The sequence below is a fragment of the Sclerotinia sclerotiorum genome, genomic scaffold (genome assembly GCF_000146945.2).
Source record: "Sclerotinia sclerotiorum 1980 UF-70 scaffold_4 genomic scaffold, whole genome shotgun sequence".
Taxonomy (NCBI): domain Eukaryota; kingdom Fungi; phylum Ascomycota; class Leotiomycetes; order Helotiales; family Sclerotiniaceae; genus Sclerotinia; species Sclerotinia sclerotiorum.
The window spans coordinates 245,090-263,428 of NW_001820832.1; the positions used below are offsets into that span (position 1 = coordinate 245,090).

At 41.9% G+C, this 18,339-nt stretch overlaps 4 protein-coding genes across 4 annotated transcripts; 2 read left to right on the forward strand and 2 right to left on the reverse strand.

Moving 5' to 3' along the window:
* Window positions 1–2,405: 2,405 nt before the first annotated feature.
* SS1G_03203 (predicted protein) lies at window positions 2,406–2,576 on the forward strand (the record flags this gene model as incomplete). The annotated part of the gene is made up of 1 exon (XM_001595065.1): window positions 2,406–2,576. The coding sequence occupies one exon, from the start codon at window positions 2,406–2,408 to the stop codon at window positions 2,574–2,576; it is 171 nt and encodes a 56-aa protein (XP_001595115.1).
* A 2,869-nt stretch (window positions 2,577–5,445) lies between these two features.
* SS1G_03204 (hypothetical protein) lies at window positions 5,446–10,447 on the reverse strand (the record flags this gene model as incomplete). Its single annotated transcript, XM_001595066.1, has 6 exons — window positions 5,446–5,899; window positions 5,935–5,963; window positions 6,373–8,656; window positions 8,797–9,143; window positions 9,512–9,764; window positions 9,849–10,447. The coding sequence occupies 6 exons, from the start codon at window positions 10,445–10,447 to the stop codon at window positions 5,446–5,448; spliced, it is 3,966 nt and encodes a 1,321-aa protein (XP_001595116.1).
* Window positions 10,448–12,102: 1,655 nt separating this feature from the next.
* Window positions 12,103–13,273, reverse strand: SS1G_03205 (hypothetical protein; the record flags this gene model as incomplete). Its single annotated transcript, XM_001595067.1, has 3 exons — window positions 12,103–12,171; window positions 12,331–12,447; window positions 12,506–13,273. 3 exons carry the CDS (start codon window positions 13,271–13,273, stop codon window positions 12,103–12,105), a joined length of 954 nt encoding a protein of 317 aa, XP_001595117.1.
* Window positions 13,274–15,215: 1,942 nt separating this feature from the next.
* On the forward strand, window positions 15,216–15,740 carry SS1G_03206 (predicted protein; the record flags this gene model as incomplete). Its single annotated transcript, XM_001595068.1, has 2 exons — window positions 15,216–15,482; window positions 15,576–15,740. 2 exons carry the CDS (start codon window positions 15,216–15,218, stop codon window positions 15,738–15,740), a joined length of 432 nt encoding a protein of 143 aa, XP_001595118.1.
* Window positions 15,741–18,339: the final 2,599 nt, after the last annotated feature.

An 18,339-nucleotide genomic window follows, 5' to 3' on the forward strand; every position in this document is an offset into this window, starting at 1 on the left:
GACAGGGAAAAGCATGTGCTCTTCTTCTCATCAGATAAGACAGATCACCCTCTCCTAGTTTTGTTCTCTTCCGACAATTAAGTCTCGATGAGCAATGAATTTCATCCAAGGTCAGACATGCAGCACAAATTATTTTGAGTTTTCTAGTGCAAGTTACTCTGCCTCTTTGCTAATTCTTCCATATTATTAGGTTTCCTTATTGATACACACACACACCATATATTCTGTCGAGTATAGTTCGCGCTACAGCACACAAGTGCTCTAGGATTAAATCGGGGAACTAAACTCTCAAAAAATCACTGCTTAGTAGGTAGGAGAGACCAGACCAGAACAGCACATAGGTCGTTCAGAAATCCAAAGAAACAACATTGAAGGTTATCCGAAGAACAAACAGAATTTCAATGAGCTACCCTAGAAGAATGCTATCATTATCGAGAATTTTACTCATCTCAGACAACACCAAAAAGTGAAAACAATATGAATATGTGCAGTTTTCCGTATAACTTCAGATCACCATTAACACTAATATATAAACCGTGCTAATGCGGGAGAGGCATACCTCACGTTGGTGTCTACGCCAACATCATTACTCAAGAAACTATTACTGATCTCAGCTGCGAAAGAGGTGTCTCGCAGTTTCAGTGAGTCTAATTACTCTTGAAACTCAGAGGGGACGACTTTAGTTCTCGCCTCATGGCCTCTTGTTCACCTGTTTTTTTCATCAAATAGCTACATGATATTGGAATTGCCTGGCAAGTAGGAGTGGGTGAATGATTGGAAAAGTCTTCCTCCCCATCTCCTTCCTCGCCCATGGTCTTTCGTTGATCGGTTGTATGGAGCCAACATACTAATTATGCTCGATCTCCAGATTCCGGGCTAAAACAAGTAGTATGTGGACTAGATTTCCCGGTTGCCCATCGCGCTCATTCTATACATCTCATTCAATATATCATTCAATATATCATTCAATATATCATTCAAGTTTTATGATTTTCCTTTCATCTTACTGGTCCCCTTTTTAGTCTTGATTGCAATCATAAAAGAATGATAAGAGGAATATGTATGTTAAAGGATGTCAGTTTTGGAGATTGTACCCTCAGCTATATGCTACCTTCCTCTGCAAAACTTCACAGGCGAGGAAGAAGTGGTTCACTACATTCAGGGGTTTTCGCTCAACATTTCACGATCGTGTAGGAATGCCCTTTGATTTCTCCAATGGTGCTATGTACTGGAAGCTAAATTTTAGTCGGTAGCCTGGGCAATACTTTTTCTTGAGCATGCGGTTCTGGATCGATGTCCACGTCTATCTATAATACGGCGTAGGTGTCTATAGTCTCGAAAAACGTTGACGGAGTTACGTTAGACATTGGCTCTTTCCATGAGCCTTCCAGCATATAATTGATGCCCAAGCTCAATGGCTTTTGAAAGTTCTACGCCTCGCAAGTGGATGGCATTCTAAACGCCATGGCCGCTCTGTTGGCTTTTGTATTCCATCACACTGCTAATAACCTCTCCTACTCTGTGTTGCCGCTAGACATTTATATCCGCATACTCGGAGCACAAGACAGTTTGGGCATCAGTCAGAGATGTGGGATGTCAGATCTTGTACTCAAGTTTGGTTCGAGATTCCGGTCTCCGTGCTTCTAGAGATACTAGAGCAACTCAATATAGTCTATGACTCTCCAGGCAAAACATACCTACTTGTCAGAAGACAAGCATTTAGAGTGCACTCCTTTTACATGGACTAGTTGTAATAATAAAAGGATATTCCTTGACACGGGCCCGATTTGGGATATGATGGTTAGTTCGAGATTCGTTTTCAAAGACCACTCTGGAACATGACTTTTGTCTCCTCGCGAGAGTCCTCCAGTATCTTGTGGCATCGTCACTCCCTCGAGCTCCGTCGATGGTTTACCAGATGATTCCACAGATGATGTCCGAGCCATTCTCCTCCGCTTCAGAACCCACGTTTTGTGCGATCCTTCCGTCAAAAATGCTTTCGATACGACTTTAGCCCATAGGAAACGCTAGGAGAACTTTCTGCTGGCATATCTCGCGCATTCAAGCGACAACGCAAGCTTCGCCTAGCTCTCGGGACACGATGATGACACGCCCGTAACGTTTCGGCATCAAGAACCTATTGGGATTGGTTACGCAGTATTTCCACAATCCATGCATTTTGTCCTTATTCTTGGGACTGGCTACGGTGCCGGATTGCATCAGCAAGAAAGATGAAACGTTTCCCACAGTCTTTACCAGGTATCTTTCTGCGAGCTGATTCAACATCTTGCTGTGATGTGCCAAGTGTACAACGATTATGGATCGCCAACACCGGATAAAGTAGAGAGGAACCTCAAAAGTGCTAATATGCCCGAGTTTGAATATTGTAGAGCGTCTGGTGCATTATGGCAATGGCAGAATATGAGCGTGAATTACTTCTTGTGAGCAAGACGCGATTGAGATCTTTGGCCGATAAAAAAGTGAGAAATGTCGTGGACATATTTTTCAGTGTCACGGATTCGTATGGATATATCTATCTTGCTATAGCTAGAGGTATTACCACTAGATTGGCATAGAGGTTTCCTTTCTTGGGTCTCAGGATGTCTGTTTGACCTCTGTAATCCGCTACTCTTAGTTGTCATATTGCTATTGCGTTATCAAATCATTCATGCTTGGAATCTTCACATCCTATAAACAAATCCAAAATCGCATTATTATAAGATCTTAATATTGGAACGTCATGTAACCAACCTCACAAAAGGAGCAATAGAACTGCGAACTCTAGCTCCTTTTCCATTCACATAAATAGTTCATTTCTTATAGCGTGGGTAGTATAAATGAATAAAACACAGCACTATAATAGTACTATATGAATAGTATCAGCGAAGTGATACCAACATTTACCTTCATACCAGTTTAGGCTCCTGAGAACGGCAGTCGACTATCATTTTTTATAACCTCAGACACTTGCTAAGCTGAAAGCTGCTTTCATACATGTATGTATCAAAACATGATGGTTAGATATTGGTATCGTGAATGCAGAGGAATATGACGGGTTACAATCATACTACTGGATGATTAATACGGTAATCTCCTCTCCTCCTTTACAGAACTGCCTAAATTACCGATTCAAAATCTTTAACCATCTGGACCCCTCACTCCAAACCCTCTCACTCCAAACCCTCTCACTCCAAACCCTCTCACTCCAAACCCTCTCACTCCAAACCCTCTCACTCCAAACCCTCTCACTCCAAACCCTTTACATACAAACTTTCACCCACAACCACTTACATCAAACCCATCACTCACAGCCACAAATCATCACATATTAAATCTCACAACATTGTATACATTAAGTCTTACATACCAACAAATTATCTCCACCTCACTAAAGGCAAAGTAGACTATCCTTAAACCTCTCAGATTGAATAGAAAGTAATATATTAATTAGGATCTAATTTAAAATAAATACTTAGGATTTATATTATAGATTTTATTCTTTCTGTACAGAATCTTCTCTTCAAATTTTTATGTATATTCATTCATACTATATAAAGTATAATAAATCATCTATAATATATACAACGAGTAAATAACTCACTCTATAATATAAAGACATTTATTGTACTGTTTATAATATAAATATAATCTAGTGTATATATATTCTAAATTTATCCAATCTCTTTAAAACTCTACTATCAATCTTTAATTGATAATTTAAAACCTAAAATCTAAAACACTAATATTACACTGCTAAACTCACTACATTAAAGATCCCTTTTTCTTTTAAAGATCACCTTTATAACTAATTACTGATTATCAAAACAAACTATGGAGTACTTTTATAATATTCCATATCACAGTACAATTCCCTCTCTCCAAACTCTACAACTACATCCTCCAGCCACATCATCCCACCCGAACAACCACCCAACCCATGCGCCCCCAATTCCCAAATCCCCAATCCCCAATTTCCCGCTCCAGAAATCTCCCACTCGATACTCTCCTCCAATCTTCCCTCCAGAATTCCACATCTATCTAAACTTCTCATTCAAAATTTCAAAAATTCTAAAACACTATCTACCTATTACTTCTAATACCTAACCTTGACCCTACCATATATCCATCTATCCACTCGACTCCACTCCACACCACCGCTTACATATTCCCCCCACCCATTCCACCCCACGCACCATACACACCCCAGCCACCCACCCCTCCCGTTTCCATTTCCATTTCCATTTCCATGTTCATTTCCATTTCTATTTCCGTCCCTGCCTGCCTGCCTGCTTGTGTTTCAGTTTCAGAAAGCTGCAGGTACCGCAGGCACTAAGATTATATACTATACACCAAACAACAACACTATATACAATACACCTACTATATTTCATGCAAAAATACTATACTTTAGACAATAATACTATATTTAATACATTCACTTACTAGTACTATATTCTAAACAAAAACCCTAGACGCTAAATGTTATACATTCATTACTCCGTACTCCGCGCAAAAATAAAAAATTAGAAATAAGAAATACCACTCACTAAATACATCTAATCTACCTACTCCAATCTCCTCGATCACGTCTATCAATCTAGATATTCAATTTTTCAATTTCTGGTTTTTAATATCCTACAAAACATTCACACAAACCTCCCACCAAGTAAAACCTTCCCATCCCATCCCATCCTCCAATATACAACCCACAACCCACAGCCTACTCCATAAGGACTAAAACTAACCAACCAACCAACCAACCAACCAACCAACCAACCAACCAATCAATCAATCTCATCCCATATAAACTTTCAAATATAGACATGATTATAGATAAAGTGTGACCAAAAGGGTGTTTATAGACCAGCAATTGTATTTAACTTAGAATCTACAGGTGAAGAGCACCTGTAGATGGGGATAGCTACTCTATATATACACAAATGAATAGCCTAGCCGCAATAGCTAGGCAAAAAGAAGTCATATTTATTCCTCCAATGATCTTACTTTACCGATAACCATTGATACCTAGTACTTGTCCGGATCTGATCCTCAGGTCACCTAAATCGCATACTAATCTCGAGTAATCGTATCATGTGTGGACATGGTTAATGTACCTGAGGTTTCTTATATAATAAGGGTGGGAGGAAAGCAGGGATTTCCGTCACATAAAGAGATATAAATAAATATAGAAAACCAAAATAATTATTTCTAAATTCTAATACCAACTACTGTCACACTCAAGAATACTGGGTAAAGTATCTTGTATTAGAAAATACTAAGCTAAGGAGAAAAGAAGAAGGAAAACAAGAGTAGAGAGTTTTCCTATGATTAAATACAAACGGGGCATGCCACGTGACCCGGAGGTGTGAGGCGTCACACTACCCCCCTTCTCAAACGTCAAGACTGTCCTCAGGCTTGAGCCATACGTTTCCGCTGAAGCAGGGTCTAGTTCTCCTCGTTGTCGTCCAATCGATCTTCCGGAACCTTATCTTCCAATGCACATTCTAACCAGTAATTAAGATTCTTCGGTGGCCCGGGTAAGTCAGGGTACTCGTTGTGAAAAGCTTTTAGTGCTAGCGGTGAGTTTTTAAGATCGGTAGGTGAGTATTCATCGATGTCGGTATCGAAACCACGCCATTTAACCCTGTAGCGGAGCAGTCCGTAAACTTTGCGGACTGAAAGTATTTTTTCGACTTCCCATTCCAAGTTGCCATCGATCTCTTCAGGTATAGGTGGTGCGTGAACTTGTCCAGGCAAAGGATCTTCTGCGGCTTTGCGGAGCTTCTCAGGATTAAAGTACGGGTGTACTTTGATCTCTGCAGGCAATTCTAGCTTGAATGCGTTTCCGCGTCTCTCTAGGATCCTATAGGGGCCGCTCATCTGGTCTCCAAGTTTGCGACTAGGCCGATTAGTCCTCCAGGACTTAGTACTTACATATACCATATCCCCGACATCGAAATCAACTTCGCGACGTCGTTTATTAGCTTGCATTCTTTGACGTTCCTGTGCGACCAGCATATTAGAGCTAGCGATTTTCCAAGCGTTATATAGACGCTCGGTCCACGCTTGAGCCTCCCTTCGATTCCACTTAGCGGCGGCTGGTGTTCTGGCGGGTATTTCCTTCCAATCGAAGCTGGTGCGGGGTTCGAAACCTAAAATCGTGAAGAATGGGGTTTGTCCAATCGATTCTTGTATCAAGGTAGCTTGAGCGAAATCCATCATAGGTATCAGCTCGTCCCAGTTGTCTTGGTAGAAATTTACGAAGGGGCGTAGGCGTTGATCGATGTATTGATTCATATTTTCTGTTTGACCGTCTGTTTGGGGGTGATCTGCCGTCGATAGCTTCATTTTGATACCTAAGATCGAACATACCTCCATCCAAAAGTCCGACACGAATTGTGGGCCGCGATCTGAAACGATACTATCAGGTGGTCCGTAATAAGAGTAAATTCGTTCTAAAAACATTCGAGCGAGATCTCTAGCATCTGCAGTTTGGAAGCACGGAATGGTTGTCGATTTCTTGCTCAATCGACACATGAATACCAGGATTGCATTGTGACCGTTTTTTGACTTCGGAAAGCTCTTGAAATCCATCGTTAGATGCTGCCAGGGTCTTTCAGGGACAGGGAGCGGTTGAAGCAAGCCGGGAGTCTTGTCACGGGGTATATGAGCACGTCGGCATATGCTACAATTGTGAATATATCTTTCAACATCCTGAGGCAATCCTTTCCAATAATACCGTTGTATCAATAGTTCTGTCGTTTTACGAATACCAGGGTGTCCCATAGAAACTTGTTCATGAGCTTCTTTGATCAAGAGTGTTCGTAATGGTCTATCAACAACCATAGCGTTTGGTACTACTAGCTTACCAGATCGAAGCAATAAGCCATCAACCAACGTCCATTTCCCGTTCGCTTCTGTTCGTGCCAAGGTGCGTTGTTCTCCTAGTTCTGTTGCAGTACGATTAGCCTGCAAAACCTGTAGCATCTGTCCTAGGCCAGGATCGATATCTTCCACAAGAGGCGCTAATACTTCTGCTCGCACTTCGGGGGAGAGCATCGTTGGCTTTAGGAGAGTACCGAGGCGATTGGCCTCCATCCGCTCTTTTTGGCTCTGTATATCGCTGTCGCGCCGGGTTAGGGCGTCAGCTTGTCCATTTGCTTTTCCAGTACGATATTCCAATTGGAAGTTGAATTGAGAAAGGTATTCTGCCCATCGTGCTTGGCGTGCTGTCAACTTTTTAGTTCGCATAAAGATCTCCAGAGATTGATGATCAGAATAGACCTGGACGGGATTTTCAACGCTTTGGAGCTCCACTCGCCACTGCTGAAATGCTTGCAGGATAGCCAGCATTTCTTTATCATGGATCTCGTAATTACATTCTGCGGGATTCATAGTCTTAGAGAAGAACGCCAACGGATGCCATTCCTTTGTCGCCGGATCCAATTGGGAGAGAATGCCACCTGTCACCCCGTCGGAAGAGTCCGTCTCTACCTTAGTGAGGCGGTCTGGATGAAAGTAATGCAGGACCGGAGCTTCTGTTACAGCTTGTCGCAGTGTTTCGAAGGCTTTCTGGCAGTCCGGATCCCAATCGAAGATTCGTCCCTTCTGCGTGAGCTTATCTAGAGGGCGTGCGATTCGTCCATAGTTTTTGATAAATTTGCGATAGAAACCACAAAATCCTAGGAAACCTCGTACTCCTTTGACTGTCGTAGGCCTTTTCCAGGTCAGTATATCTTTGATCTTTTCAGGGTCAACTTCCAAGCCTTTTGTCGATACATAGAATCCCAAATACTTGATTCGTGACACCGAGAAATCGCATTTTTTGATGTCCACAGACAGGCCGGCCTCTTTCAATTTGGTTAATACCCATCTGACTTGGGCAGTATGTTCTGATGGATCTGTAGAGTAGATAATGATATCATCCAGGTACGCGGTACAGAAGTTTCCCAGGTTCTCCATCAAAAGATTATTGATGAACCGTTGATAAGTCCCGGGTCCTCCTGACAATCCGAAAGGCAAAACTAGCGATTTGAATTGTCCAAAGCAAGTTTGGAACGCAGTGAGTTCCTCTGAATCGGGATGCATTCGAATAGCATTGAAGGCAGCGCGTAGATCGAGTTTCGTGAAGATTTTGGCTTTGGACATTTGTGAGAGGATCTCGTCAATCCTTGGAAGCGGATAGCCATCTTTAGCTGAGATTTCGTTTAATTTCCGATAGTCTACACATAACCTCAGATCCCCATTAGCCTTTTTGACGAAGAGGATAGGTGCAGCAAACGAAGCGTTACTAGGAGCGATCCATCCCCGATTCAAGTTTTCATCGATGAACTTCTTTAAAGCTTGTAATTCCTGGGTCGTTTGTCGATATAATGGAGACAATGTCAAGTTGTTGGGTTGTGTCAATCTAATTTTATGGTCGCTATTCCGATGAGGGGGTAGAGCATTTGCCTTTTTCTTGGAGAAGAGATCAATGAGATCATGATATTCTTTAGGGATAGTTCGTTGCAGCGTTTCCAGTTCCGTTCTTCTGGGCGATCTTCTACAGAGTGCTCCCTTTGGTATAGGATCTGATCGATTTCCCAACTTGTGGCTGTAAAGCATTGATTCTTCCGGTTCCGGGTGTTCATTCGGTATCCGATAGCATTGATCAATGCTATCCGATGAGGTGTAGTTCCTTCGGGCGTTGGTCCTTTCATCGATCGTGATGGTTCCTTATCCAATGAATTCATGAGTTCTCCGGGCCATAGGATCTTCGATCTGGCTACGTCCAACAATACCTTTTGTTGTGCTAACCACTCTCTTCCAATGATGAGATCACAAGCTAATTCTTCTATAACATATAGATAAACATTAGGGAACTTGCGATGACCGATGGTGAGGGTTGTTTTCAAACGTTGAGTGATAGGATTAGCCTTTTGTTGATTATAACCATAGACAATACGAGGTTTAATAGGTTCGAGGGGGAGGTTTGTTCTTTCAGCGATATCAAAGGCGAGTTTTTTATTCACGTAAATTTTACCGCTTGCTCCAGTGTCAGGTAAAAAGAAAGCAGAGATGGTTATCCCGTTTTTTTCTATAGTACATGGGAATTCAAAGTTTCTCTTTTTCTTCTGACATAGATCGATATCGAGTTTCCCGATCTGTAGAGCCCTTAAGGAGGAGTCTTCCCTTAAGGGGTTTCTTTTCCCGATTCATTCGATTCGTCGACATCGATCACTTGTACCTTGTTGGGACAATCGCGGGCTAAATGTCCTGGCAGATGGCAGCGGAAGCAGGCACCAGCACGACTAAGCGCTTGCCGAGCAGGATCGTCATAGACCGGGCGATTCTTAACAGGGGTTTTGTTGACGGGGAGCACAGCCGGGTTTTCGAACTTCATCTGTATTTTGGGGATGGAAGAGGGGGAAGGGATAGTGGTCCCTCTGTAAATGCCTTTGCGGGTTCCCATATGCGATTTGGCAGGCTTTAGCTGCTGCAAAAGATAATCGAATTTTTGGCAGTCCTTTACATATTCAGTCAAAGTAGTTGCATGGGAGGTGATCATCTTATCGTTGAGTTCGTTGCTCAACTTGTAGGTCAGATCTTCCAGTAATTGGTCCTGGTCGGTGATTTCAGCAGTTGACGCATACAATTGGAACTCGGCATAGAACTCAGGGAACGGCCGATCTCTTTGGTATAAAGCATTATACTTGCGTCGGGCGTCCTGTTTCTTGTTGGGGTCCCCGTAGATATCTTCCAAAGTAGCAAAGACTTCTTCGACGCTAGTGTAAGGGTTCAAAGCATCAGTACGGTAACGAGCTCGTACCTGCTCAGCAGGAGGTCCCTTCAGGCGACTGTGTACATACGCCAATTGTGCGACGGGGTCGGAGTTTCCAGAAGCGCGAATCTTGTTCATCATTTTATCTTTCCATTGTTCCCAAGAAATGCCGGTGGAGGAGCTCTCAAAGAACTCAGGGTCTGGGATCTTGAAGGCGGGTTGGGGCGACACCGTTGACTGGGCTTTACGAAGGTCAACGATCTCTGCCTCGAGGCTGGTGATCCGATTTTCGTACTCAGCTTCGTTCTGTTCTGCTCCTAAAAGGCTCTGCGATATCTCTATGTTCTGAGCAGCTAAACGATCGCGTTGTCTTTTGATCGAGGCTATCTCCTTTTGATAACGTTGTTGGTCTATGTATACCTCGTCGGACCACCTTGCTATCTCGTTGCTAATGGATAGCAAGTCCGCCGGGAGATATCGTTCAAAGTTTTCAGCAACGCTTCCAAACAAGAAATTATAGGCTTCTGCAGCCATATCTGGCAAGAGGCCCTGATCGACTGCATCAAGTGCACTCAGGAGTCTGCGTTCTCTTCTTTTGCCTTGACTGACGGATTCAGGGAGATCGGGAACAATGTTGTGTTCCCCCTCCTGTTCTTCGTGAGGGGTTGGGGATTTCTGAGTTGTCATTTCGAGATCAATTCTATGTCTGTTTCTTTCGGTCCAGGATTCGAGTGTGATAATCAATTACGATTTAATCGATACGTAAATTTCAGGGCTCGTAGATTCGTAGGTTCGTAGGTTCGTAGGTTCGTAGGTTCGTAGGTTCGTAGGTTCGTAGGTTCGTAGGTTCGTAGGTTCGTAAGTTCGTAGGTTCGTAGTCTATACGCAATTATTTTTACTTCCCAGCGTACGGGAAAGAGTGTAAGATGAGCTTAGTATTATGTCACACTCAAGAATACTGGGTAAAGTATCTTGTATTAGAAAATACTAAGCTAAGGAGAAAAGAAGAAGGAAAACAAGAGTAGAGAGTTTTCCTATGATTAAATACAAACGGGGCATGCCACGTGACCCGGAGGTGTGAGGCGTCACAACTACAAACTCATTTAAACCCAACAATTATAATTATAAATAAAACAAAATCCTCTATAAACAAAAATTCTCTCTCTATATATATAAATAAGATCTTATAATAAAAACTCCAAACCCCACAATTAATCCCTATATACATCAAAATCAGGTAAAGCATCACCTACTTCCCCATTCCACCCATTCCATCCTACCGCTTCCCAAAAAGAGAAAAAAAACAAACAAACAATTAGAAAACTTCTATACAAAGAATACACCACCAAATACATATCATCTAACCTTATATACCTAATTACTCATACCTTACACATATTCATATTCATATTTAATTTTTCTTACTCGCCCTCTCCCCCTCTCCCGGGTCGCCCCCCTCCCCGCGTTTCCGTATTTACTAATCTATTCCATTCTATTTTATTACTTCACTTTACTTCATCATCTTAGTAATGCTCCTTAATATCACCATCACTATTATTATTATCTCAACTTTCTTTATTATCATCAGGAATCTCAAGAAAAAGACAGAAGAAAAAAAGAAATCAAACCAAATCAAATCAAAACACAATACTACTAAAAAGCATATATTCCAACTATCAACTATCAACTACTAAAAAAACAAAAACTCAATAAAATCCAACAATTCCATCCAAACCATAAGTCCATCATCATCATATCAAAATAAAGGGGTATATGAAGTTTAAAAACAATGTCCAACAGTTGCCATGTAGAATATCACTCACCACTCACTACCCACTTCCCACTACCCACTTCTCTTCCTCCATTCACTCTTCCTTCACCTGTAGTACAATTACACCTTCTTTTCCTCCCTTCCCCCTTCATCATGAATAGTATATTTTATGTTCGAATCTTGAAATTTACCCCTCTGTATATCAGACTCTCTCTTCCTTCCTCCTATCTCCTATCCTTATCCCCTTCTTTCCTCCTATGACATATGAAAAGAGGATTGTAGCTAACAATCCAAGTCCAAAAATAAGTAACATAAAATAGGTAAAGATAAAGACGATCCAGTCGCTTTAATCCGGTATTAGTTTGTATTTTCGCTTTCGTATTTCTTTATGTATTGTGTGTATATTGGGTTTGTGTATGTTTGTGCCTGTGGTGCGACAAATGAAAATCTATTATGGATATTTGAATCGACTTGGCTTTTTAGTCGTCATGTTTGATATTCTGAACACAGCGTCTGTGCTGATAGGTAGGCGAGAGGTAAATAAAGATGCCCAAAGTCGGTCCGTGTGAAGCTAATATTCAGCATCTTCAGGCAAGTCTTCCGGTTCTGGTGATTGTAATTCGGAATCATCGGGGTGCATCTAATATATGGACGAATGATTAGCCTTGCCGTGTCTGCATCACTTGTGATGAAAGAAATGTAACATTTAGGCTGCGCCGTGCGCATGGATATAACCCAACCAACTCGATCCAACCTATCCAATACTTTTCACATTTGCATTTGTTTTGGGGAAACTCACAAGTTCAGTCCATTTATCTTTACAAGCCGTAGATGTGAATCCAGTCCCGACTTTTTGGGCCACGATGCGCCATTTTTCTTGCTCGTAATCATGGACCGCTGTTCGAAGTTTTTGAACCTGTGAGTTTTTATCAGTTACTAATCATCCAAAGAACCTAAATCAATGAATAACTTACCGTTTCGTCAGTCCACTGAGTAGTCTTAGCCTTCAACTTTGTGCAATACCGAACCTGTAATGTCCCCGAAGAACGCCCTGGAAAAAATTCGGCAATTTGTTTCCAAGTCAAAGATTTATTTTCCTTCAAATCCACCAGTAACTGGTCATCTTCTGGAGTAAACTTCAACTTTGGACCCCGTGGTCTTGCAGCAGGCATAGGCATTCCGGCAGTGCCGACTACACTAGGCGCACCTTGCGACATCATACTCGACTCTGGCGCTTCACCAAGACGAGGAAATTTTGCGCCTCGAGGTCCTTGATTTGGCAATGCATGGCTATGAAAAGCTTGAGGTCCACCACCATAACCACCCATCGTTTGCTGCTGAGACATTTGTGAAGACATGCCTTGCATCTGCCCATGCATGTGGCCCCCCGACACTCCTCCCATCCCCATACCCAACTCATCATGAGCTCTCGGTCTTTTCCCTACACTAGATGCTTGCTGCATTGGTGCACCTATATATCTCATTTGCTGCCCACCGCCATATTGAGGCGATTGGTGGTGGGCCATGCTGTGTGGATCTAGCAATACTTGATGGTGGTGCTGTTGCTGTTGCTGCTGTTGTTGATGATGCGCTCCAAGATGAAGAGATTCGAGACCTGGCGTACCAACTTGTTGGAGCTCGAGGTGATGCGACCCGTAAACGCGCTCTGGATGTTCTTCGGATTGAGCAGCATAATCGATATAAGGATCGTGCCCATGATTGTGGCGTGAATAGCCAGACATGCATGGATTCCTCCACAGCGAACTGCTCACGCAGGTCGCTAGGGGTAACTCTGAAAGATGTTGAAGTATTGCCGCAGCGCGTTGTGTTTCCAGAACGCTTGTTGTGGTTTTCTGACCTGTTGTTTACAAAACAGATGCGGCTGTGCGCGTTTCGAAAATTTATCTATATAATGCCGTTATATAGGTGAGAGCCGAGTAACGCATACCTTGGTAATATGCGTTAACCTCAAAACAAAATGTTTGCCCAAAATGTTTCCAAAACTTTTCGGCGATTTCTCGTGGGAATAAGGCACTACAGGTCAGGGTCGCTGTATGACGAATAGGTAAAAGGAAAGAAAATTTTTAAAGAGAGAGGGCGGAGCATCTGCATTTATCTGTCGTCTGATCTTTAAGGTTGAGCTTGCATAGACAGCAATGGCGTAGGGCAGTAGCAGTAATTAAAATGACCAAAGCGTTCCAACGATTTGTACCGAACGAGACCACTTCCGTGTTGCGCAATGTCAATGATGCATGCTGGTGGAAACCCTTTGGCAACGTTCTCTGCTGGGGAGATGGGATTTTGATTATGCCTGACTTCCCAATTAGGCTTCCAAGGTGAAAAGATCCCGAGCTGATGCTTGTAACGCTCGAGGCATGGCAATCGAAAGAAGCTTCGCACACAAGGAAGGGGGTGATGAGTAGACCGGCCAAGAAGATTTGGTATCGAAACTAGGCAGAGTGGAGATGTGCAAGCATGGGAAGAATGTGGCATCCTCAGGGCATAGAACTCTGGAAGCAGTATAGAAGCTTTTGAAACAAGAAAATGGGTTGTGGCGAGGGTAAGAAACCGGCAGCAGGGATTTAGGCCCACTTCACCCAACCATCTCAACTCCTGGATGAACTTTAGTTCCCGAACCAACTTAAAAAACCTCCTCGTTCCTATCGAAGTGTGGAGAAGTATGGCCATGTTGCACGGCGCTGCGACCTCTTTCCGGGTATGAAGCATGAATAATAACGAAATTGTTTTAATGCCCAGGGATTAGATGGATAAAAATAGGATTGACGTGAAGTGTGATAGGACAATGACAGATTGAAGAACGGAGATGAATTAAATGGCAGAGTAATGCTTTGATTTACCAAATTGGTTCCTTTACCTTGGACATGGCAGCGTTGCGCAGGCTGAATTTGGACTTTTGCCGGGAGAGAGTGGTATTGGGAGGTTCGGATAATGACTGATCAATAAGCAAGCCATGTGTAGGCGACAGGAGACGGTGGTCCCAACTCCTCGAATGCATAACTAGGTAGTGACCTTACAGTAGGTAGGTAGTAGGTACCTACTTCATGGTGATTTAAGGGTAACATTGTAACATTGGCCTCCACACTATCCCACTATCCTCCATCATCCATACAGATCCAAGGGTGATATATATAAATCCCCGATGGTGACCGCTGGGAATTCCCCTTTTTTCCTGTACGTACTAAGTACTTACTTAAGTCGTGCGAGATTTTCACATTGATTGATTGATTGATTGACTGATTGATTAATCCAATTTAATCCCCATTAAAAAGCCATAAGAACTAAAATGACGCATGAAATGATCGTGTACCAGTAACAGTCACGGAAATTTGGAGCTCAAAGGCTGTAAAATGACAAATAGAGTAGTAAAAAATTTGATGCTTGGAAGGTTTTGGGATGTTGGATGTTGGTTGTCGGATGCTGGATGCTGGATGGATGAGCCTTATCGACATCGACCCTGCTGTTTAACCCCGGTGAAGAAGGCTGAGGAAGAATGACAGAAGCTTTTTAAAGATCCCTTTGATCTCTTTTTTACCATGTTAGATTTCTATACTTTTGTCGTCGTATTTGTCATTTGCCATTGTGCTTTTGGCTCTTTCCTCTTTTCTCTTTTTTTCCCTTCTTCTTTTCTTTTTGCTTTTCCCTGGTGGAGATATTTGATGTGTGATGCATGGAAGAAATATCCCTGGATTTAGTAGAAAAAAACCCACAATTGTAACATCTCAAGTCTTATATCCGCAAGAGGAAAGTTCACACTTCGAACAGAGCCATGAAAAGATACATCAAAGCCCTCTTCACCCTGTTAACTCTTCGATCAAATTGGTGAAATTGGTGAATTATTTGCGACATTGCCCCGTTAATGCTCTTCGACTGTCGGACTCCCGCCCAAGATCTTCTGCTCAAGGCATTGATGTTGGTGGCCGGGGTGCTCTGGTCTGTAACGCCCTCAAAAAGTAATATAATCATTGACTTCCAAGGTTGGTTCCTTTTACCAAATCCCTAGGTCAGCATGAATGATCGGAGCAGGGGAAGATACCAATATGGGCAGAGCTGAATATTGTATGTCTGGAAAAGGAAGACACAATTGAAGAATCGTACGTATTTTTCATGGTAACAAGGTTGTGTGTGTCGATTGTTGCTTCTCCTGATACTATTGCTGTATGCTTCCAGTATACCGACCCGATCAGCTGAAAGATGATTGATTGGTAGAGAGGAACGAAACAAAAAGGGGAATGCATATCGCTAAGAAAATATAATATTGAATGGGACGAAGACGAAAGCAGGAAAAAGAGATGGGGAAAATTGAGTGAAAAGAAAACTTAATTCTGAATTGGAATTTGGAATTTAGAATTTGGCATCTCGAATTTCGACTTCCGACTTTCGCAGAGAGAAAGAAATATTCCATTTACGGATACATCTTCGGAGGAAAGCGAGGAAGGGACCACTATTAACCTTAATATTATACCTAATATATATTGATTGATAGTATCGAATCATATGAAAATATACCCGCAAATTCCTTTTTAGTCTTTGTGTTTACTTACTTTGTATACGTAGGTAATTAGATAGGCAAATATGTGAGCCACTTTATAGATTACGATTTCTTTGTAAATTGACCAGAGAACCGTCTCCGAGGATGAAGGAGGGAGATATGAATATCCAAACGAGCGGTAGGATGATGCAGTATACGGAGTACGGCCTCATTTCAGCCATGATGACAGGCATTGAAGCCGTTGATAAATATAACGCCGTCTACATATCAATATTTCATTCATGATACTATCCAAAAACGATTTCTACCTCATCTACGCCTCATTCCTCTATACCAGAATTCATATGATAATCATGAGCAGTTAGTATCTACTATATCAAAGTGATAACATTACACTTTCGAAAAATACTCCATTCCCATCATGAAATGAAGAACTTGTAACTTTCCTTTTCACCAAAAATCAAACCTTGAAAGTAAAATCAATATAGAAGTTTCAACTTATCTTCCGAAAAACCTATCAATAGCATCATTAGATTCTATTCAATATTCTCTATCGAATGCAAATGAAAAAATGAAAATTCTCAAAAATTGATATCTTGATCTATAGTATATTATTTCTGAAATAAGTGTCACGATGTTCAAGACGAACAATCTGTGGGCGCGGCGTGGGACACATACTACTGATTGGGTGCCTCAGGCATCAATGTGGTTGGTGTACATTGGTGTACATTGGTGTAGATTGCAAAAAAATGCCTGAGGGCCCCTCAGACTCAACACGGATGTCTGCTCATGACCCATCAGTCTAATCACTCTGTTACACTTTTGGTTTTCATCATTCGGATACAGAAGGATGAGCTTTTGAGGATTATATAGTTATGCCTTTGATACTGTAGTTATCGAAGGCAGGAAGGAGTGATGGTGATGGGTTAGAAGTCTAGTTTTTGGGTTTGGAGGAGGTGAAGGTGGGTTGAGGGTAGAGAGAACAACATAACCGCAAAAGTACAAATTGTTTTGCTAGTAGTTATATAAATCTTATGCTATATATACGAATACTATAAACTGTAGGAAGATATTGATAAATGAACCATTAGCATAGAACACACCAGCACCTAAAGTAAAGTTCCCCGGTACATAAGCTTACCACACTGCCCTAAAACCACCGGTACTTACTAGCACCCGTTTTAGAGTATATAGTAATAAGCTAACCGATGAGCCTGCACACGGCAAGATAAATATGGGTGGTGGGTATCACTGGCACATACTCCGTACAATCCAATCCAATACAACATACCATGTACATAGCTAGGTAAATATACACAGTACATATCTTCGCCGCAGGACCCAAACAAGAATTAATGGCTCAAGTCTGAGACCCTTCCGCCCCGGGCCCCGCTAACCAAACAAGCAATGAATAAATGAAACGATCAAAACTCTATTCCAAGGTCTGTCTTTGGTGGATATCGATCAACATATTATGATACACAGCTAGAACACTTTTTACTCCGAACTCCGTAGATGGAATTAAGCTAAGCTAAGCCTCGACCTTGACTTACTTAACCCTAAAAATTTAATATTAATTATATGATCATGGCATCCATAACTATTAACCACAATATATATGCATCGCATCACGATCAACTGTTTCCGTTTTTGCTCTTTTGATATATATATATATATTATTATGATACATTTGATACTTACCTACTCCGTTCTGTTCTATAAATACCTAATACATACATACTCACTCTAACTACTAACTACTAAACGCATTGTATGACAATGACATAGCAGTGCTTTAATTTATACCCAACCATCTACCATCTACCAACTACCGGCTACCGTCGATCATACATCATACATATGCTAAAGTACAGGAAAGGAGGCGAGCGACGAACGAGCGTGTTGTGTAACATTAGACTAAATTCTAGACTAGACCCCGGAGAGCGCTTTGTGGACAGTAGATACCTACTAGGTACCTAGGTAATGAAGCCAAAAAAAAAATTAAAAAAATTATCGAGCGGACAGTGGACAGTGGGGTTCCATGGCGGAAACATACATGTAACGTGAGAAATACGGAGTTCAGCCATATTGTATCAGAGATGAGGGTGAATACCTAGTAGTGCCTACTTACCTAGGTACCTAGCTATGGGTGAGTTTGAGTTTTAACTGTTCTGATGAAGATGGAATATTCGTCCGATGCTAAGCGATGAGATTGTTTTGGACATTCAGATCAAGTGGGTCACATTTACAGAAATCTCAAATCCTCAAATTAACATACAGTACCTGGGGAAGCATCAC